Genomic DNA, 24,196 nt, shown 5'->3' on the forward strand with positions numbered 1-24,196 from the left:
TTTAAACTATAGTCTGATAATGTTTACATAAATACGTAAATACTAGCTTCTATGGATGTAAGTTATCTATATGTAGTATCACATCTTCACGGTTGCAGATACTTTTATCCAGCAATTTCAGGTAAAAATTATATATATTTGATAACTTTTGGTTTTAGGTGTAAGTGCAAATGGACTGGTGGTATATTTATAAGGTACACAGTTTTGCATGTGCAACATTCTGCACCTGGTGTTTGTAGAAATATAAACAATGCTTACTTTATCACTGACAGGAAGTTTTGTTGGGTTCTTTTAACAAGCTTTCCTCTATTGACTTAAGTAAGTATAAAAGTCACTGTATGAAAAACTATACAAATCTCATTACTAATTCCATCCATGGTACAAGATAACTTTCAGTATCACACAATGGAATAATAGTTGTCATCGTTTTATTCATATAGAACAAAGATAAGAGACAGTTGAAAGTTCTGGAGTTTATTACACAACATTTCATAGTTAACTGCATACAGTTTGTTGGTAACAGAAGAATCTTGTACATCTTTTGTCAAAATCACTGACTGTCAATATTTATTACAGAACACACTACTGAAGTGTTACGTACATTGAAGCTTATTGTTCAGTTGTAGAAATTAAAGCTAAAGCAGGAAAGAGATCTCATTATTGTTATTTGTATTCACTTTCTTGTAAGTCAGTTGATTCAAAAGGTTTGACTGGAATTGATGTCTTTAGGCTTATATGCATAAAATAGACTAATACAACAGAATGGATCAGGGGTATTCATGACCTGATGGGTCCATAAAAATTGCTTAATTTGATATGTGTACGTGTGAGACTTGTATAGTTATCTAGTCAGTAAAGGCATGGTGTAATGTCAGATGTTTTTTATTAACCTATTTTAGGTTTATGAATTTAAATATTTAATTGTTGTGAAAGTTTACTAGTGATAATAAAGTTTTCCATTTGAATAATGACAAATGTAAGTTTATCTAACTGTTTAGATCAAACCTGACACATTTTATAAAGTCATTGCAATTAACATACTTATTGAAATTGTGTTATTTAAGCTGTTTACACATAATAAACTTGTGTATTCATATGACTAACTTAGAAATTTGTGTTTATTGAAAAAGTATATCAATAGAGGTATCAGTGAGTAAGTTTGTGATATACTCAGTTCTAAACGGTTGAAGTGGATGAAACAAATAATTCATGAAGTTTTGCTGTTTGTATTGAGTGATTAGTTTGGAAGTTGTATGGAAATCATCCTTATCAGATGTTTTTGTTATCTAATTTTAGTGACATAAATTTTGAGCTATTTAATTGAAATAATTGTTTGCATGTGTATGTGTGCACCTAACTTTTGTACCAAGCACTGTTCATTTTAGTAGTGAAAATGGAAGATATTCTTGTGTGGGAATATATAGCTTTTCATGTTTAGCTAAAATCGTTATGTGATTAAAATGGTAGTTTCTGTTATCAAGGCTTTACAGCATAAAGCTTTCTCTACATGTCTTATGTAATATTCAGAAGGTGATATCATTTCTGCTTCTGATTTCTATCTGATTCTATGTATACTGAAATATAAAGTGTAATTATTTTACAAAATGATTTCTTGAACTTCTATAAGAAGAGAAAGCTCCATGAATCAGGGAAATCAGTAAATTTTGTGTTCCTAACTTCGAAAATATCAAAGAATGTCATGTTACAAACAAAAAGTGTTAGAAGTTGGTGAATGTCATTAGATTCAGTGATGCTTCTGGAGTAGAGTTGGGGAAGGAAAAATTATCTTAGAGCCAAAAAATTTTGCAGATTTATTCTAATACATTTAATACAGCTGTTCATAAATGTTTTTTTCTCAAAATCAGTCTTTTTGTTTACATTTAAAGTTTTTTGGGGTATGAAGCCAGTTGTAATAGATCTTATAATCCGTTAAAAGAAGGGGAGACAAAGTTGGAGTTCTGTACTGAAGTCTCATCCACATAACGGTAGATACTTGTGTAATGTCTTGTGAAGGTAAGCATGGCTATGTGGTAAAAGCTGAGACTTTGTGAGTTGGTAAGTTCTGATGATTGGCAGGTGTCGTCAGTAGAATTGTGATGTCCTTTTTTTTTTTCAATGTGACCATGCAGTTCATTGAAGTTCTCAAACTTAACATTGTAAACAGTTGTTCAGTTCCAGCTGTAATGAACAGTGCTTGATCTCATTTTCCAAAAGTAGATTATGAGGAATTGTTTTACTAGAACTTAAAAACTTAAACTAATTTGTAAGATGGACTGTTTCTGTTAAAAATAAGTTATTTTGATCTTGCACATTTTTATGCATTAATAAGCAGTTTCAGTGTCATAAGTCATAGAAGAAATATGCAATAACCTGGATATATTATGTAACTGACATAATTCTGAAAAAGTTTGGAACGTGTCAAAACAAAATTGAACAGTTTTATTATTATAGTAGAGCACTGGAGTTAAAATATACAAGGTCTGTTCAAAAAATACGCGGACTGACATCATAAAACAAATTGTACTTTATTTAGAAGTTACAGGTCTGGGACCCCTTCAAAGTACTCTCCTCCCCAACGCACACACGTATCCCAACGGTGTTTCCACTTGTTGAAACAGTCCTGGTACGCTTCTTTTGTAATGTCCTCCAGCTCCTTCGTCGCATTTGCCTTAATCTCGGGAATCATCTCAAATCTTCTTCCTTTCAAGGGTCTTTTGAGTTTGGGGAACAAGAAAAGATCGCAAGGAGCAAGGTCAGGTGAGTAGGGGGGGTGGGGAAGAACAGCGATCGAGTGTTTGAACAAAAACTCACGAGTTCTGAGGGCCGAATTTCGCAGAAACGCGGTGCATCTTCAATTTTTCGGTCAAAATCTTGTAACAAGATCCCACACTCTTCAGCAAGCTCCCTGACAGTCAGACGTCGATTTGCCCGCACCAGGGTGTTGATTTTGTCGACGTGTGGGTCGTCAGTTGATGTGGAAGGACGTCCAGGACGCTCATCATCTTCAATAGACTGTCGACCATCCTTCAAACGTTCATGCCACTTAAAACATGCCGTACGCTTCATAGCAACATCACCGTAAGCCGTGTTAAGCATAGCAAAAGTTTCAGTCGCAGATTTTCTAAGTTTAACACAAAATTTCACAGCAAGTCGTTGCTCCTTCAGGTCATTCATAGCGTAGCTAATACACAAATGAAGATATCTGCAATCGGGAAATGGCATTGTAATCAGCTGATCTGTGCAAACCTAGCGACAACAAGCGGATACCCCTGGAACCAACTGGAGCCTCGCAATTCAAACAGTCCGCATATTTTTTGAACAGCCCTCGTAGATATTAATGAAATGATTCATCAAAATTTGATACTATGGTAAACACCCTGAGTGATGTCAAATTGCTATAAATTGACATTTATGATAATCAAAATCACAATGCAAGCAATAGTAATGGTGTTGGATTTATGGAAGAGCCAAAAAGTTACTTGTGTGGATTAATAAGTGTGAATGTTAGAAATGTTCTGCAGTTTAACCCTTTCACAACAGGCAACAAACACAAGTTTGTCTGCATATTTTTACATGTTACGTATTTGCACTATAACTTTTGATACAGTGTGTGTACCTTAACAAAATTTGGTTGACTATTATTATTAAAGATTATAAGTGTTTTATAAACAAAAAATCAGAATTTTTAATAAAATATTTTTACTAAATATTTGTATAAATAGCCTGTTTTGTTACTAGTCTGAGAGCAAAGTGACTTCATGCTATGATAAAAAAATGAAAATAATTTCTACAACCTCTTAAATACATTTCATGTGTTTGTTTTCAGTAAGACAAACTGAATATATATATCATATATCATGTTATTTTCTATACTCTAACTGTGCAGGGTCTGTCACTTAACCAACTTTGTAACCATCATAAAAATATTAGGAAATAAATATAAATTATGCTTTTTTCATGGTAGAATGACTATGTATTACAACATAAAAATACAAATGTTTGATCTAAGTAGCTTAAGTCTCATAATGCTACATATGAACACATATATTTATTATTTTTTATTATACTGATCTTTCAGTCATGCCTACCTAACATTACATAATTTTCATCAATGTGGTACACATGTACTCTGATCATGTATCCAGTAATATAAAACTGACCTTTAGTCTTCCCTGTCTTGGCTGTGTTTCAGTGGACTAGTACTCTGTAATACAGTCACATTTCAATTATTATACATTATATGTATGTATATAAATTATTACTATTTAGAAATAAATTATTAAACTTATTTTTATTAAAATGTAGAACAACAAATCAAGAAATAAAGCAAACAGTTATCTCTTCTTGCTATTATCTTTGTACTCTGTTGTTGCTGGACGTAGGTTGCTAAGCCTTTTAAAATTTGACACAGAGGATATCAAACAAAATTTTTTTAGGTTTATATATACAATTGAATAACCAAAAAATCATATATAACTGCACTGATACCATAGAATTTCATTATAATTTATTAAGCTTGGTAACTCAGATTTATTTTCATTTTAGTAAATATGAATCTTTAAGCAGACTAAAGACACAACCTACCTTCTTGAAAACTTGGATTGAAAGAGTTTGGTAGCTTTCTCAAAGATTAAAATAGCTGAGAAAAACCATTCTGGGGAACATTCTAAGCTGTTAATTAGTTATTCATATGTCATATACTGTAATAAAAGTATGTTAGTGACTGTTTCAAAAAAATAGAGGTGAACTGGGCCATTGTGTTTGATTCAAAATATAAGCTATATTTCAACAAAATAAAAAGATATGAGGTTCTTATTTTATATTCTAGCTTGCCAATATTAGTAATTTGAGTTCCTAATTTGTACAAAATTATAGACTTAGTATTCTGACATCACAAGCATCTAATTTTAAAGTGCTACATTCAACATACCACATGAATTACTAAAATGCATATTTAAATGTGTTCTTTTAATATTTACTTTTATGATTTGTTATATATTTACATATATAATATTAATGTTTGAATTACAATCTGCAATTCTGATTCCAAACTTATTGACATAAATTCATAAATAGTAATTCAATAAAATTTTGAATGCAAATCACAAATGCAATGACAGTCTTTGAACCCTGACCTGTTGTGAAAGAGTTAAGCAGGAATGACAGAACTTTCTAATTGCTTTAGTAAATAGAATCATACATGTTTCATCTATGCTCTAGTCAGAAACCATCATTATATTTAACAAAAGTTATTTTTGCAGAATCTAAATTAGTGTGCCTCCAAATTCAAATTAGTTCTTCGTGATCTTGTTCTCTGTAACAGACTGAACACAAAATTTTGGTGAGATCTCAAGCCAGTTTGCAGAAACTTGCTGCAAAGATTAAGTAAATGGTAACCTGTAGATACTTCATTCCTTGAAATACTGTAACAAGTACAACAGTTTGTGGGATATTATTAAAATATTTCTTGTTTTACGTAGCCAAACAGGTGTAGAGCATACTTTCTCCATTAATAAGAATATTTCTCAAGATAATCTGAATATCTTGGCTGGATGTATTGTAAATAACTACACTAATCATATTGGAGGTTTGAAAGTAGTAGTTATTATTAGAGAATTATTAGATTCTGTGGTGTGTGCTAAGATTTCTGCTGCTCTTAAGTGATGTTTCTTACATGATAAAAGTCTTAAAACTTTTAAAAATACATGTATTTTAAGGCTCCCTGATGAAGGAGAAGTCTGGGAATTTCATTTTGCACCACAAGTGAGAACCATCTAAATAACATTAAAAATATCCTGGTAATGTGTTTTTCTTTGTATCTTTCACACAGGTGTTGTTTCAAAAGTTGAGTATAAAAACATTGTATCATTACTGTACATGTTGCTTAGATTGGCTTTCTTGCAAGATCGTTATAATGGTTAATTAATTTTCATGATAACATGTGTACAACCAATAATTGTTTTTAATCAGTTTTGTTTCAACTGTTGTTGTTGAACACATTTTGGAAAATGTAACTTTTTTTGTGTTTGCAATTATTTTGACAAGTATGGATGTGTATCATGTTAGTTTTTATCAAATAGGAAATTGTTGATGTTTTCAGTTCATTTACTTTAATTTTTAAATATAATACAGTATATATTACATGTTTTTAGTTTGGATTGACAGAACTCTCATCACTTGTGTTTGTTTTTAAATGTTATTCATGGTAGTTGATATTTTACTTTTATTCAACTTTAGCAGAAATACACCCAAGTAATTGTATGTCATAGCTGCATTTTTTCAAGTTAGTATGTTTTCTTTTTGTTCAGTACTTGTGGGTACTATTTTCTACTCAAAATGAACTGTAATACTCACTAGAGTTAAATGATTAACTCATTTAATTTATATAATCAATTACAAATAAGCATTGATTACATCAAATTAGTATTATGAAAATAATCAACTAGCATTTCAACTATCCAGTAATTCAAATTATGATTAAATAAGTTAATGTAACAAAAGTAATAGGGCTTTTGATTATAACCATTTTTGATTATTCCAACTATCCAAATAATCAAACTATTGCCATTATATTTGTTCTGTTTTCACATACACAAAAAAAGAGCTATCCATGCTGAGATCATTGCAAGTATCAAAACCTAATTTTCAATGTTAAAATTTTTTAACCATCTTGTTAGAATTTTTTTCTTCAGTTATACCTGTCATAAGATGTTAGTATTAAGCCTATGCCCTTTTTAAACACTACATTCTTAACTAGTCCATTAAGGATTTTTAAAATTAGAAGAGATTGTAGTAGGAATGTGTATCTCAGTGTAGCAGTCAGTAAAATACGTATCAACATATGTTGGTGTTGCAATACAATGCATATATAGATACTGGTCATTCCATGTCAAATCATCCAGATTTTGGAAAATTTTCCATGTGACCCCTCAGAATGCCTTGAAAAAATTCACATGTGCTCATCTACCCATATAATGAAAAATTGCCAAAGATTAGATCAATATCTCTAATAGTTTCTGATTTACAGCCCTGTAAAATTTAGTTAATTTATTTTTATATTTGGCAAATTCATTTTCGAGCAAATTTGGCTGCTTAAAGCTGCAAGAGTAATGGTGGTAGAAGGCTGAAATTCGCTACACTGACTGAATTAATCTCACAGAATTAAAAAATGGTCTCAAACCAAGTTTATCTCTCTTAGGATTTGCATAGTGAGGCTGTAAAACCACCTGAAAACCCAAAATCATAAAAAAACATTTTTTTTAATAAGCCATAGCTCTAAGACTTAATATGATACAAAGCTGAATTTTGTTTTCAACTTTCCTATAACATATCAGTTGATAAATCAACAATTGTTGTAACTAAAAATCTGTTAGATCTTCTGTAAAAAATATGTAGCAGCATGCAACTTTTTATGATTTAGCTAAAAATAGCCCTACTTCAGGCTACAGTTTGACCATGTCACCAGTTATTCAGCCTTTTCAGATTTTTACCACATATTCTTACATCTCTGAATATGATCTTCAAAAGAAATCAGGATGGCGTTCAACCTACGTTTTGAGTTATAATTTTTTAAAGTATCCTCTGACCATACGTTTTTTATTTAAAAAAAAGTTCAGTTCAGGTGTGTTACTGTGTGCAAATATATCCATACAATTTTGAAAAATACCTGTCAGAATTTTATGAATCCCACTGAAATATTCTAACCAGCCTTTCACAATGTTAAATAATGAAGTTGTAAGAAACAAGAAAGAATTAATTCATTTCTGAACAAGTTTATTGGCATAACTAGTTAGATCACATGACAATGCAAATATATTGTGTATGCATTACAGTTATGCAGATATGGCTAAGTTTAAGATTCATAATATAATAAATACAAAGGTAAATCAGACACAAAAAGCACAGTGCTACAACAGGGGATAACTGAGAAAGATTATAGTCGCAACAAACTGAAATAATTATGACAATGAAATGTTTCAAAAATTGCTTTGGTGATAAATTAGCCTTAACAACATCAAATAAACATTGCTTTGTTCAGACAGCTTGAATAAATTTCTGAAATTTGAGTTTGATTATGTAGAGATCACTTTGACTTAGTAGTTAGTGGCGAGCACTACTGCCTTGCACGGCAGGTGCATTTATCAGACAAAGAATATGTTGGAAAGGAATCCAGCTTTCATCTTTATGTGACCTTGCAGGCCATGAGGACAGTTCGTTTTACCAATGATTTGTTACAAAGTTTGACATTCTTGTCTGTAATTTATTATCTATATTACTAACATTGTCTCATTTAAGTACTTCACACTTTACAGTGTTTTTGTTTCAGATTCTTAGGTTTGATCAAATAAGTGGCAGCTGGCAAGAGAAGTAAAATAATAAAAATTTATATATAAATGTTTTTAATCATAATATGATGATTGTTTTATGCTTGGAGCAGTGACTACTTTCGTTCCATATGTTAAAGCATTAATTTTTATCAAATATACAGATATTTTAACTTATTTTCTGTAGAAGAGACTTGTAATGTTTACTGAAAGTTTGCCATATTTCGTGAAGATGTATGTATTAGATGATGTATAAATGCTTCACGATACAGTACTTATATTATATGCCTGTATCACAATACCTTTCAACAAAAGTATTCCAAATGTATTGTATTAGTCATATTCATTGTTGATGATGCATTTTGCTCAATCCAGAGCTCTTCAGATCAGGTAGAATACTAAAAACACTATTTATATAAGGCATGTGATATAACAATAATTATCATGGTTGTGTATGTCTTCTGTATTCTATGCTGTCTCAGTTAACAGTAACTGATTGGTTGAATGTATATGATTGATAAGTCCAACAATTTATCACTTAGAAAATTCCTTTAATTGCCCAGATCTGTACACTGTACAATGCAACTTTGTTACAACTAATTTTGTAAAACTTTTGTATTTTTCAGGGCATGAGTTTTCATAGCAATACTTTTAAAACTTAGTAATTATTTTTATATGTTCTTTCAAAAAATCTATGTTGAGCATATTGAGGAAATTTTAAAAGTTATATTCAGGAATGATTTTTTTTCACACTCAGAAATGAAATCATCACGAAGTAAAACAACGCCAAGTTCAGGAACATCCAAAGTGTCAAAGCCACAACCTCTTCAGCAAAGTAAACCAAATTTGAAGAAAGAAATTAACCTTTTTCCAATTAGTCACAGACGTCTGACACTTTTAGAAAAGGTGTGTCTTAAAAACGAATACTGTTTAAGTGTATATCTACAGTAGTTTTTAAAATTTAAATCTTTAACCACATATGTATCAGTGCAAATTTCTTTGAAGTGAGAGCTGTTTTGTATCATTATATGTTGGTAATCACTATGAGTCTAAAAAAAATACTACTGAAAATACTTAATGTATAGTTTTACTTTTATACTGTTTAAAGTATCATCACTAATTATAATTAAGATTATTCTTGGAAATGTGTTTTAAAAGGAATATTATATCTGACTTACATTTTCAAAGATAAGGTAGGTAAGTATGACATAACATTTTGGGGCAACATTGGACCTATTGGTCCATTTTGGCTGTTCTGCACTCTGAACTAAGTTAACTTTAAAAAAAAACAAAAAAAAAACCTTTAAAGCCAGTCTTTATAATTCATGAACTTAATAAGCTTTTTCTTAATTTCATTTAAATTTATTGCATCTGACATCTAAAGGAAATTCATTCCAAAGCCCAACCACCCTGTTAGAAAAATAAAACTGTCTTTCTATCCTGTCAAAATTTGTACTTGAATCCCCTTGTCCTACTATTCTCATTGTTAAGTATGATAATAAAAGATGATACACAAACACTGTTGATTCCCTTTATAATTTTAAATGCCTCAGTCACATCACCCCTAACTCTTGTTTTTTCAAGAGAAGACAATTTGAGAGATTTCAGCCTCTCATCGTATGACAACCCCTCTGTCCCAGACACCCTTCGATATCATTCATAAGGATGAACACTAATACAAATGTGGCCTATCCAGTGACCTCCTTGTATTTAATATTTCTGTGTATAAAACCTAAATTCCTATTTGCTGTACCACTAGCAATAGCATACAATTTATTTTTGTGTTTTGTAAAATCATTTTGAGTAAACTCTTTAATTGTACTTGATTGTTTAAATATATTTCTATAAATAGTTTAAGTTAGTTGTTAACCATGTGTTAGTTCGACATCCTCTGGTTTGTTTAAATTTAAATGTGACCCCCATTTTAATTGTTTTAACACACGAGAATAAACTGTAAGAGTCAGAAACTATGATAATATTTTTATTCTTACCCATGGATGAAGGCACCATGACTCTTAGTTATAGGCCATAATATAAAAATAATTTCATAATTGCAGATGCTTATTTATGTATATTTTAATTTCTGTTTTTGGTTTGAAAATGAATAATATATGGAATGGGTGAAACAGTCGTTGACAAAAATCAAATATGTTCAGCTAAGTTGTTTTATTCAATATTTCTTGTAGTTTTAATTCTATTGTATACCATTGCTATATTTTGCTACTATTAGTGAAACAGCTTGATTTTATATTTTGCTCTAAAATTATTCTAACTTTTAAACTGCATGGCTGACATTTTATGCACGTATTAATAGTTATTTTTCCCAAGTATACAAACTTTAAGTCTCTAAAAAGTTATATCAGTAGACATGTTATAGACTTGTAAAAAAACATGATTGAAGCAAAAAATATATACCTATAAATTATTTTTTTTTAATATATATATATAGCTCCTGGCCAAAGAAATCCGTCATGAGAGGAATATAATTTTCCAATGTGTACGTTACATTGTACAGAATAATTTTTTTGAAGAAAGAATATCAACACCAGCACCCTCAACAAATTTATAAAAGAGTTTTGTATGTTGTTAATCAGTATATTTCATCTTTGGAAATAAAATTTATAATAAGGTATTGATTGATTCTTCATTATATGTGGTATAACTTACCATTTCTATAACTTCAATGAAACACTTGTATGTGTAATTTTATTTTCCCCTTGAAATTATTTCTTAGAAAAGAACTAAACTGCTTTCCCTTTAACTCATGTTTTGCTAATATTGTTGTGAAATAGATTTTCTCATTTCCATCATGAAATATTAGTTATTAATAAACATAAACCTTTTTTTTTCATTATGTGAATACAATATTGACATTTTTGCTACAGTGTGTTTGCTGTGTTAGAATGTATGCGTGCCATGGACAATAATTTGAAATTGTAAATCTAGGAGAAAAATGAGAAGAATCTGCAATACCAAGAAGAACAGTCTTATGTAAAAACAGTCTGTAATTTAAGTGAGTGCAAAGTAAATAAACATTTTCATGGCAGAAATTCAATTTGTTGTTTAAAACTGAAAGACCCTGTTATTCCAATGAAACTTCATTGTCATGGTTACTTATCTATATGATTAACTCAGACTAATTATATTTTAAAAATAATAATAATTAGGCTGAGGTGATCACATAGCCTAGTAACCATGACAGTAATTAATATCCAATCATTACAATTACACTGTAAGTACTAGAACAGATATGCCAAACATTTGCAGCCAACTTAGTATCTTTATTGCAACAATTATTCTTTAAATACAGAATTTGTACAATAATAATAAAGAATACTAATTGCAGACACCAAAATTGATAAGCTCGCTTGTCTTAGGCCTACCAGTAATTGAGCCTTTTTTCAATAAAATGATAAATTAATACTAATTTATGTACGTTTTTTGTTTAATTTATTTAGAACTGACCTTTACAATACTTAATGCTGTATAAAATATAAAATAAAGTACATTTACACCTGCCATTTTCTTTATCTGTTGAAATGAAGTGCACTTGCATTTTAAGTACAGACAAAATGTATTTAATAGATTTGGTGAAACTTGTTGATGTGAATAGGTATGCATTCAAAACATCCTTTAACTGTTTTTACATACGAGCAGCATATAAAAACAAATATGGAAGTAATTTTATAGTAACCTGTGCATTAGGGTGACACAATTGCAGCATTTTTAAATGTTTCAATTAAGCATCAGCCAAGATAGGTGATATAGATATTTTTGTTTGTGATCAAACTCTGAGTGTTTAAAAATTATCAGAAGTAATAAATTATGGCTTATTTGTTTTTAATATTTCCCCCACATTATTAATAAAAAACCAACTGAAGTCTAATCTGGAAATACTTGAGTGCCTAGAGAAACATGCATGTTTTAGGTCATTTGTATAAAAGAAGATGTAGCAGCCATAATTCTTCTCCACAGTTGCTAACTGTAGTTGACTGTAAATCACTCTTACTACTTCAGTTTAATCCTTCCATAACTGTCATTCACTGATCTGGCATGGCTAGGTTGTTAGAGTGCTCGACTCATAATCTGAAGGTTGCAGGTTCAAATCCTCATCACACCAAGCATGCCTGCCCTTTTAGCCATGGGGACATTATAATGTGATGGTCAGTCCCACTATTCATTGGTAAAAGAGTAGCCTAAGAATTGGTTGTTGGTGGGTGCTGCTAAATTAGGGACAGATAGCCCTTGTGTGGGTTTGCACAAAATTCAAAACAATCATTCGTTTTCACCCTGATCTGTTTGTGTGTGCCAATAATATTTATGTTGCATTTTTAAAGACTGTTTTATTTTTCCTAGTATAATAATATAATTTAAGGACTGAGAAGTTCTGCATAGATTCATGAAACTTGGAACACGTAAATATCTACATGTTTAACAAAAACGTTTCCATTTTTGATAGGTTATACAAGGATAATCAGAGAAAAATACAACTTTTTACATTTTTGTTAACATTCTCTTTTTATTTGTAATTAAACTGATATCATTTATATAAAGTATGAAGTTTAACATTTAAATAATTTCATAATTACTCTATAAAATAAAACAATTTTGTCTATAGCAACTATACTTCACAGTTTTGCATAAAACATATTTCAAACCTTGCCTTCATCATTAATCAAGTGTTTGTAAAGAAGTATCTGAAAACTAATGTCTGTTCAATACAAAACTATTCATTAAATAAAACTGATACACAAACAACTAGAATTTAAATCTAATATCACTTGTAACAATAAGATGGGGATTTATCATTCAGAAGAGGAAGTAAATAGTTTATTGGTTGAATTTAAAATATACCTCAATGTGTTTCTCCCAATATAAATTTGACTACAGTGATATTTCTTAAATATAAATCTGTAATTTATATTAGCCCCAAAACATGCATGAAGATATATATGTATAACCCAACTGAGTATACAATTTTATATCACTCATTTTTATTCACTTCATTTCCTTGTTTGACACCCAGGAAAGACTTGTAATCAATCTTCATTTCAGACTGTGTGGTGCATCTCACTTTCCACTCGAACTGCAGTAAAAAAGAAAATTATGTAAAGCTAACTTAAATGTATTTACTGCCGTTAACTATTATGTTCACATATATAAACCATATAAGCACTTATAACTTTATAATTAGTATTTCTACCCAAGGTAACATCAAGAATTCTGATATTTTCCTTAAAATTTGGCTGAAATATTCTCTTTAATCTTTATACCTATATCTGAAAATAAAAACTTATAATCCAGTCTATGACCAAAACATGGCTACCATTTTTAAATTATCAAGTTTTCATAAACTAGTTTCTGATATAACCAGATATAAATATGGTTGCTTAAACAAATTTCATCTTTATTTCAAGCATTTTGCATATGGAAAATGTTTTAACAATCTTCTAAGGCTGCCATCACAAAATATATCTTTAATTAAGTGTTTCCAAGATTAGTTGAAAAAAAAAAAAGAGAAATTATTCAAATCACATGTACTTTATTGATTACTTTAATGTTTCTGAAACTATATTTTGACATCTTCAGTGAATAATCTAAGAAGTCAATAAAAAATCATATAATTTAAAATTTTGAAAACAGTTCTATTGTGAAACTGCTAAGATTAACTAAATCTAAATCCACATCATATGTATATTTACAATAGATAATTTATTTATTTAAATCTTGATATAACAAAAGCATTTTAACATCTGGTTTGTAGTGCCTTTTCCCAACAAGTACGAGCATAGGCAAATTCTTTCTTACCTGTGGATGTACACTGACTGTTGTAGCTGATGGATTCTTTCCCCAGTCTATCAACTTTATAAAATTATGATATTCTACATTACCATCTTCATCAGTAACCCTACAATGTCACATAGTGTTTTTGTTTTCATTTTAATGTTTTATAAAATGTATTACAACGTGTAAAATTAACAAAACATTACATGCATTCAACACTAAGACACAGCTACCAAATGTTGCTTAATTCCTATGTAGAGAGTATAGTGGAGGTTTACGAGTTAATAGACATTATCAGTAACTTTTCATCAAAAAGCCTACCTACATTGATCTGAACTAACAATTACTACAGCAGATAATACAATTTTATATATCATTTTACCTAGCAACATACAGTACTGTAAATTAATGAATTTAACACATTTATTCATCAGATGGATATTCTCACTCTTAGTAATATTTTTGTCATTGCAGTTTTGTAACTTATGGTTGTAGCATTACATTGTAGTTATGAAAACTGAAGCCTTCCTTAACCAGCTGAGTAATGCATGTTTTTAATAGATTATATATAAAAAATTCTAGTAAATGAAATCAATTACAATAGTAAAGACATCCACAGAAGCTGCCAACTGTAGCAGCTATGTTGTTAAGTGCATCTTTAAAACACCACTTAGTTTAAAAGTGTTGCACATCTTTTGGACTGTTACACTGACAGTATTTCACTGGCCACCTTCTCATCGATGATCGTTAAAAAATAACACTTTTTTGTGAAACTATTAATACACTAGTTTTTTTGTGATTACACGTCACCATAATTAAGCATAAATTACAGAAGGAAAAATTTAAATTTTATCAGTAAGGAATATAACAAATGAGTGATATTATAAAAAAGTAGCATATTTTTACTACCATTTTTTAATGAAAAAGACAGTTACAAAAATATATTATTAATTATCTCTAGTATACTAATAACAAAACTGTTACACTAGACAACAAAGTTTCTTACTGGAAATATCTCAAATGATTCATGGTAATTTGATGCTGTTAATTTAAAAAATGCAGTTAAAATTTGTCCATCACCTCTAAATTTTGAGTTATTGTTATATTTCAATATTTTATCAACACAATGTGAAATACCATGCAATCAACTCACTACAATAGATTTATGCTGTGAAATTAAGTTTACTTTGACAGCATGATTGGTAAAAGTCATACATTTTTGATAACTTCAAACATTGACTGTATTGTAAAATGCCAAGTATATTGTTCATATGCACAATTTGTTCTTGATATATTTGTAGTGAATTGCACCACTTTTGCTTCATACCCACACTCACCTGCACTGCCCAGGAATCACAAAACCCTCATGTGTTCAGTTTGTTAGAACATTTGAGAAGTCCCTCAACTGAAGATGAAAGGTATGGAGTCAGATGCCTCTCACCCAGTTGGCCACTTCATCTCACTCCACACAAAGTCAAAGTCTGAGCTTCTTTGTGGCATTATACTCACAAGATAATTAAAATCTGCAAAATGTTGTTTCTTAAGATCTTTTAAACTAAAGGTTTTAAAAATAATTTATTTTGTATTTTTTAGAAAATTATTTGAAATGCTGACTGCCTTCAGTTCAAGTAAGGTCTGAAGGTGTAAAAATCACCCAAAGAGTTTCTGCTGCATTTGTAGAAAAATAGTTTCATGAAGGAAGATATAGGTAACATATAACCACTATTACAACTTCTTACACCATTTGGTGTAAAATTGGAGACCAAGAAAAATACTTGGCTTCACATCTGTGTTCTTTTTGCATGGCCAATTTTTCTGGATATTCATGCAAAATTAAACAATAAATTAAATATACAGATATTACATCTGCCATGAAGCCAGTACATCATGGGAATGATCTTCCAGTGCCACATACACCAGCAAATTGGGAAATAGAAGAGTTATCCTTCAAAGAGGACAATGAATCATCTTTGTTCTTTTTATCTAGTCTTTCTATTCCTGTGACACCTCAACATAAGCTTCCTCATCTGATCACACAAGAACTAAATAATCTGATTCATGACTTGTCTCTGTCAAAGAAGTATAGTGAACTTGGCTCTTGTTTGCAGTAATGGAAGTTATTAGCTCCATATACAAGCGTTTCAATTTACTGAAGTCTCCATCAAAGTTTTGCTTCTCACTACAGCATGAAAACTACTCTGTGTTTCTGTGCAAATGTTGATGCACTGATGGAAGAATTAGGTACTAAACATCATCCTTAAGAATGGAGATTTTTTACTGACTCATCTAAGGTTACTCTGAAAGCTGTACTTTTGTATATGGGGAACTCTGAACCATCAAATGCTATGAACTTGAAATAAACCTATCAAAGCATGCAGATTATACATTTCTAAAAAGAATTTTCAGTTAATAAATAGTTATAAAAGAAAAGAAAAACATTATTTTTACAATATGTGTAAAAATATTTTGAATAATTTATCATAATTAAAAAACTAGAGACAATCAGTAATTTTCAACAGCTTTATATTTTCTATTAACAGAGAAAAGTTTGTTGTTGTTCATGATTAACCATTCAATTCAACTTCTCCATTTCCTGTTGTTCTTCTTTATTCACTTTGATGTATTATATAAGGAAAGGGACAAGTCAGAAACCTAATGTGACTAAATTAGATGTAAAAAGTGAACTTCTGAAAGTTCAATTTAGAATTCCTTTCAAATCTACAAGAGGGCTATTTGCATTAGTCATCCCTAATTTATCAATGTAAGAGAAGGCAGCTATTCATCACCAACTCTTGGGCTACTCTTTTACCACTGAATAGTTGGATTGATCATCACATTATCATGACCTTACAGCTGAAAGGGTGACCATATTTGATGCAATGGGGATATAAACACAACCTGCATATTATGAGCTGAGTACCCTAACCACCTGGTCATGTCAGGACAGAACTACCAAAAGTCAGATCTTAAAAAGAGAAAAAAAGATGGTTTTGGATAAAGTTCAGTGATGTAGTGTCAGTAACAAGAAAGAGGTATTTTATTTTTAAAATTTTGATTGACACTGTCCTATTACATGTACATTGAATGTGTTATAAATTTAAAAAAAGTTTATAGTTTTGGGTTTTGAACCTTCAGAGAAACAAAAATTGGGTATCAAAATTCATTAAATGAACAAAAACTATCTATTTCAAAAGATATTTGATAATGGTGCTAAACCCAAAGAATTTAAAGATCTAAAATCTCTGCTTCAGTCATCTTGTACAAAAACAATTATTTTAAAATATATTTTTTATAAATTTGCTAATCAATTATTAAGTTATGTGGTTAAGATTCAATTAATAAGAGCTGGGAACAATATATGTAACTAACAACCTCTTTTTCCTTTTTTTTTAATACCTTTGAAGAATATTGAATGCTATATAATACAGCAGTTATGTTATTAATCAAATGTTGTGGTAACTACTTGGTGTCCATGAGATGTGTGATGGTTTTATGAGGTATGTACTATTTAAATATTGAATGTAAACTTTTGAGCAGAAAATAAAAATTTGGCTAAATTTGTAATGTTGGTTTCCACTATAATCATTACACATTACATTTTTATAAGCTCCAGAAACCTCAAAACTCCAAAGAAAAACTTGCAAACATCCAACTGGACACGACAAAGCTGTTATCTTTACTACAACAGTTTTGTGTCCTATGTATGTTTCCTGGCTTCAACTTGTATGTCCCCAGTTAATTTGGGGCTAGAAATGAAAAAGTAGCCTTGCTGGATAAACTAAAGCAATCCTAATAGTAAACATTTGACTGGTATGATGATAGATTTAGTAGATTAAGAAAGTTGATCAAAAAAGGATGTATGAAAAAAGTGACCTAGAAATGTAAAAATTAATTGTATGGATTTCTTTAGATACATTAATGGTAAACAAAATGTTAATATGGAGGTAGGGTCCTTCAGGTGTGATAAAGGAAGGCTAGTATCTGGTGATTATAAAATGACTGGGTTATTAAATTTTGCTTTTTCTCCTTTTTTTACTGACAAAGATTTAAACAGTATTCCTCATGTTGAACAATTGATAAATGGAAACAAAGTTGAACAAGATAACTATTTTAATTCTGAGATTGTTAACAAAAAATTGGGAAATTTAAATAATGAATAGGCTCTTGGACCAGATAATACTTCCTCAAGGGTTTCGAAGGAGGTCAAGGATTGAATATGTGGGCCACTTTCTAATGTGTTTTTTTGTTTTGTTTTTTGTTTTTTTTGCTCTTGAATAGTGGATAGGTGCCAAAGGATTGGCATCAAGAGAAGTGATAAAAATTGTTCCAGTTTTTATAGACTCATTAGTATTACATCAGCTGTAGGAAAAGTTTTGAAAAGTCTGATAAAAAATGCCTTGCAAAGTCATTAAATGTCATTCAACAGTTAATATGCTGACCCTAAGGGGAAATCTTGCCTCGCAAATCTTATATTCTATGAAAAGATTACTGCTTATGTAGATGAGGATAAAAGTGTCACTTTGGTCTATCTGGATTTTCAGAAAGCATCTGACAAGGTGCCACATAGAAGGCTTGTAAAATATCTCTACAGTTGTGTGGAATAAATTACTTAATTGGGTAGAAGAGTGGCTCAATGGAAGAAAGCATAGGTTTGTTATAAATAGAGTTCAGTCAAACTATATTATTGTAACAAGTGGAGTACATAAAGGCTTAGTATTAGGACCACTGCTCTTTTTTATTTATATCATAGCACAGATGAAAGAATGATCAACAAATTACTTAAATTTGCTTATGATATTCAGTTCTTGGGTGTTGCTAGCTGTGAAGAGAATGCTGCTGCTTTACAAAAGGATTTAGATAATTTAGTGGGTTGGGTAGATAAATAGCAGTTTAATTTTAATTATGATAAATATAAGATAATGCATGTGGGTTATCACAATTTGAATTATAATTTGGATTAGAATAACCTTAACAATGTTACAAAAGAAAAGGATCTTGGTGTAATAGTTGAACAGTCTCCAGAGCCATCTAAGCAGTGTGCTGTTGATAATGGTAGGGCATATTGTATTTTATTTTGTATCTCCAAAAGTCCTAAATATAAGTATAAAGAGATATCATTGTATAGGCCACATTTAGAATATTGTGTTCAGTTTTAAGCTCTTTATCTTAGGAAGGACATTAAGTTATTATAAAGGATCCAGAGGGGTATTACTAGAAGAGTGCCTGGGATGAAGGGGTTGTCAGATTAAAATAGATTAAGGTCTCTGAAACTGTTTTCTCTTAAAAAAACGAAGAGTTTGGTGGATCTGATTGAGGTATTTAAGATTAAGTGAATTGACAGTGTTGATACACCATCTATTTTCATACTTAACAGCAAGAACAGTAGGACTAGGAAATACAAATATGAATGTTGGCAAGATAGGAGTCATTTTCAGCTAAGACAGTTTTGTTTTTCTAATAGGGTGCTTTTCCTCTGGAATTGGTTGCCTTTAGTTACGGGGTAGGCATTAAATTTAAGTGTGTTTAAAAGAAACCCTTGTAACTATATGAATGATGACGGATGGGATTTCAATTTACAGGATGGGCTAAAAAGGTTCTTGTTGTCCATAAGCATGTTATGTACTACACCCACTTTAAAATTAATATATATATATATAATTTGTTATAAACAAAAACAAGCCCAAACAAAAGTCAAAAACACTGCACCAATCAAAAAGATCCTCAAGGTACAGGCTATAACATGAGATATAAAATGTATCCCAGGTTTTGGAAGTTACTGTAGAAGTCAGACCCATGTTGTGGTGGGGATACACCATCTATCAGTCTTAACATCTGTTCACCAGTCTCACATGAAGAATAATTAAATAAAATATTCAAAGGAACAGAAATAGAAATTAGGAAAGCAAGATGTGGATGCTTAAGCCCACAACGTCTCACATCTATATCACCATTCACTGCCTGAAGACAATTGTGGAAAGTTGACTTCTCTCCAACATAAAAAATAAAAAGGTATTACCACATGGGGGTAGGTAAGTTAAATAAACTTACCTCCTAAATTTTGCATTCCAGCCTCCATTATGGTGGTAAGACACTAACTGTAGCCCATTAGACAAATTATACTAGTACCAAGAGTTTCAACTTGATATCTACAGTAACTAGTATAACTCCTCACCAGTACCCATTAAGTCCACTGTAACTAACAGTTTTGTGACTCTGAACAAGCCTTTACATGTAATAAGGCATTCATCTGCATAAAGTAGTAACAAGTTGTTTATACATATATATATTTTTCTGTCTAACTATATGTATAATATAATAAACCTTTTTATTGCTCACAACAAAGAATGTACACAGTGTGATCTAGTTGTTTGTAAGTTATAAACTCTGTATCTTACCTGTCTAATAAAGTAAGAAGAACATCCATTGCTACAGGAAGGTGAAAGATACGACAGGTAATGTACACTTTTTTCTTTGATAACCTTTGGGTTCTGAAAAGTACAAGTTTTTGTATCTATTGCAAAAGGCAAAATAAAGAGTAGGGAGTTCAGAACCAAAAATTACATCACAAATTGTAACTTATTAAAAAATATTTAATTTTTTGTAAAAGAACATGCTTAAGAATATATTTATACAATTATACAAATAAATGTTTTGTTAAAAATACAATGTGCTTTCATGTTTAATAGTATGCTTTATTACATAGATTACTATGCAATTGAAAAAGAAATATACAAACAGTGCACTCTCTAATCTTGATTTATTTCAGGGTAATAAAACTGTATTAAACCAAAGCATTCATATACAAATCATTTTTTTGTTAAAATACAAATAATGATATATCAAACAGTACATTGACTAAGTAATCACATAAAGATGATACAATAATTGCATTAAGAATGCTTAACAAACATGATTTAGTAGAATAATTTGTGAAAACAACTTTTATTGGCAGCAAGTTTATAATTCTAATGTTTGTGGCATTTCATTGCTAATAATAAAACTTCTCTTATAAGTTAAAGGATTAAACAAACATACAGTCAAACAAGATCCAGATTTCAGAATAATGAGATACAGTTATTATTATTTACTTTATCTAAAGATAATAGAAGATTTGATGTAAAATTACTGCTACATACATGTTTAGGAATGAAGTTTGCAACTCATGTTTGATTGAAAAAACAACTTCACTAAAGCCAAAAATGAATGACAGAAAATTTCCACGTCTTAATAAGAAAAATTACCATTGAATGTATGTTGTTTTTTCAAATCTCAGAGTTATATAGTTTAAGTTTGATTTTTGGATTATGTAATAAATAGAACAGGTGGTTCTGACTTACCTTTCTGCATCATACTGTTTAAATAATAGCTCCAAATTCTCAAAGTCACTGAAGTCTTTTTTCCTTAGCTCATTCTGTACAAATGCTACTAAGAACTCACTAGGTATACCATTGTATTCATCTTGTTTTCTATATCTCCGAGCAATAGTCAATATTTCATGCTGTGTGAGCTTTGTGCCTATGACTTTCAGCAACTGTTGTCTGAAATGCCAATAAACAAATATTAATGTAACAGCAAGTATCAGAGATGAAGGGAAATTTTCAAATAAATTAAAAAGTGTGATCAACCACTATAGTTAATAATGCAGTACAACTTTTTCATTGGCTATCAAGTATTCAAAAAATCATGTTATTCCAACATGAATGTCTTCTTTAAAGTTTTTGATGCAGGGCCTATTATGTTTTTTTATTCATGTAATTAATTTTTCTTGTGTAATGAAAAGTAGAAAAATTTGTCTAAATTGAAACGTCAATGATACACTGTATTTTTAATGAAAGACAATTTGCAAACTTGTTTTCTCATACATTTGACTGAAATACTTGTATAAAATTTAATATCCTAATTCATGTATGTATTAGAAATAAAAGTGTGCTGTTTAAGTTATATTAAAGTGCATGCAAATATACATGCATGTACTTTGGTTATAATTTTATATAATTATATAAAAATGGAAATTTGCTTTATGACTGTTCTCTAAAATCACAGCATTAATCAATTAATTAAATAATAAAAATGTTCAAAATCAAAACAGTAATAAAAACAATTATGAAAACTACTACTATTAAATAAAGCATATGTTACACTGAGAGATTTTTTCTCTTGCAGTTTTTTCACAGGCATTAATCTTTAGAGCACATATTACTCAGATGTAAACCTCCATATACACAGGTAACAGAACAGTGTTACCAAATACAGAACCACACTTGCATATTTAAGATTTAATTTGAATATTTCACTATTTTTGTTTTGCTTTTAGATATCTTTCTACAAATAATTCATCAATACTTGGTTGGTTGTTTTCAAAATGCTATTCATAATAGCTACCTCAGCTAGCTGTTCTTAATTTTGAACTGATACGTTACAGAGAAGGCAGCTAGTTAACAGCATTCACTGCTAACTCTTAGGGTACTCTGTACAAACTGTTGGATGTCACTCTCATAAAACACTCAATCCCAAATTATGAAATAATTCCCCAAGTTACAGTTACAGAACATGAATCATAAACTCTAGAGTGCACAGCCCAACACACGAACCACTACACTACAAGACATGAACAGATAAAAGATAACAGTGATAGGCCAAAAATACAATTAATCTCTCAGATGACCTTTAAATTTCTTATTTTTCATAACATTTTTATCAGATCATAATGCTGTAATGTAATATGTGAATATTAAATTACCTTTAACTGATATACAGGGTTTTTTTTTTGCAAAATAGACAAATTAGAGATAAAAACAATACTTTTGAAACTTAATCTATTTAAATCACAAGATATAAAAAAAAAATACATGTTACTTAATTGACATAATTTGCCTAACAAGAAAATACATTTTTACTCGTTTCAAACTCACAGAAACTCAATTGTGAATAAAACATTATCATAGGTTCCTACTTGTAAGGAAATTACAAAGACTTATTACAACTTTTACATGACAAGATAATAATGTAATTGATAAGTGCCTACAGCACACTTACCAGTGCTTCAATGGACAATATAAAGAAACATTTTCCAACATTCAGTTACCCTAAAATGTTTAATTTTTTCAAAATTTCTCCCTGAAAATCTTTAAAATTTCACAAACAGCTGTAGAAGGCTGTAAAATAATAAATATTTATTACGTTTCCAATCATCTTAGGATGTTACTTTGATGAAGTTATCAACTTTAACTAGTATAAATAAGTTAGTTTCATTGTCCATTCAGACAACTGTCTGTTAAATTTCATTTGCTTGAAATTTATATTCGGTTGTCCCTTAAATTTCTTTTGCTTGAGTCTATAAAACATATTCATGTTTCTTCTCATATTTATTCTTATGTTCTGACTGTGTTTCTTGCCAAGAGTTGCTTCAGAGGTGCAAAATTCCACTAGCCTGACAGCTGGAATTGCCATATGTTGAGTTAAAGCTACTGTGCGTTCCATACAAATTAGCACAGAGTTAGTGAGGTTCTGATCATACAGAGTATGTAAAGTCCAGCTCTATCTTTAATTATTAAAACTATTCTTTGTGGTTAATGTTCCTCACAAACTATTAAATATTTATCAGTGATGTCGAGAACTCATTCCGATACTCAGTTAAACAACCCCTACCAAACATGTGGTCAGCTTCTGGTCAGTTACCTCTTTCTTTCTTTGTGAACCTGATGATGACCGAAGAAGGTTGAAACGTTGTTCGCTCTTCTACGTAAAATATTTTCTCAACCCAAATGAGCCGTTTTTGCATATATATGTTAAATATTTACTATCACTGGAACTTTTGTAAGATCAATAGCCTGCTTATTGAAAATAGACCAATCAGCATAAGTCTGATATACAGATTCATATATGATGCAATTTCTGACTTGTCAGTAAAAATGTCCAGTTACTTAGTTTTGTATTCATAAGATGTTATAATCTTCATGATTATTTTCCACTGGGATTACAATAGTTACATTTCAGTTCAGAGTTTCAGAAATACATTAAAAAGCTACATTTGGGTAAACCCTGAATCATTTTTATATCAGTGCTGGTCACCACACTGAACTAAATAT

General features: G+C 30.2%; 2 protein-coding genes across 5 annotated transcripts in view; one reads left to right on the forward strand and one right to left on the reverse strand.

The window, feature by feature from the left end:
• Nucleotides 1–11,374, forward strand: part of Nufip (nuclear FMR1 interacting protein 1) — a 34,623-nt gene extending 23,249 nt beyond the window's left edge. For both annotated transcript variants that reach the window (XM_076494533.1, XM_076494542.1), the window contains exons 9-10: nucleotides 9,082–9,230; nucleotides 10,774–11,374. In XM_076494533.1, coding sequence (XP_076350648.1) covers nucleotides 9,082–9,230; nucleotides 10,774–10,893 — 269 coding nt within the window. In that variant the 3' untranslated portion in view covers nucleotides 10,894–11,374. The remainder of the gene's footprint in view (nucleotides 1–9,081; nucleotides 9,231–10,773) is intronic.
• A 230-nt stretch (nucleotides 11,375–11,604) lies between these two features.
• Nucleotides 11,605–24,196, reverse strand: part of LOC143247095 (EF-hand domain-containing family member C2-like) — a 53,682-nt gene continuing 41,090 nt past the window's right edge. The window contains exons 12-15 of one of the 3 annotated variants that reach the window (XM_076494555.1): nucleotides 21,446–21,646; nucleotides 20,504–20,596; nucleotides 14,133–14,232; nucleotides 11,605–13,410 (exon numbers count right to left, since the gene is read on the reverse strand). In XM_076494555.1, the coding sequence (XP_076350670.1) occupies nucleotides 13,309–13,410; nucleotides 14,133–14,232; nucleotides 20,504–20,596; nucleotides 21,446–21,646 (496 nt within the window). In that variant the 3' untranslated portion in view covers nucleotides 11,605–13,308. The remainder of the gene's footprint in view (nucleotides 13,411–14,132; nucleotides 14,233–20,503; nucleotides 20,597–21,445; nucleotides 21,647–24,196) is intronic. The other 2 variants (XR_013026373.1, XM_076494565.1) reach the window with 2 other exon arrangements.

The sequence above is a fragment of the Tachypleus tridentatus genome, chromosome 1 (assembly GCF_004210375.1).
Source record: "Tachypleus tridentatus isolate NWPU-2018 chromosome 1, ASM421037v1, whole genome shotgun sequence".
Classification (NCBI taxonomy): domain Eukaryota; kingdom Metazoa; phylum Arthropoda; class Merostomata; order Xiphosura; family Limulidae; genus Tachypleus; species Tachypleus tridentatus.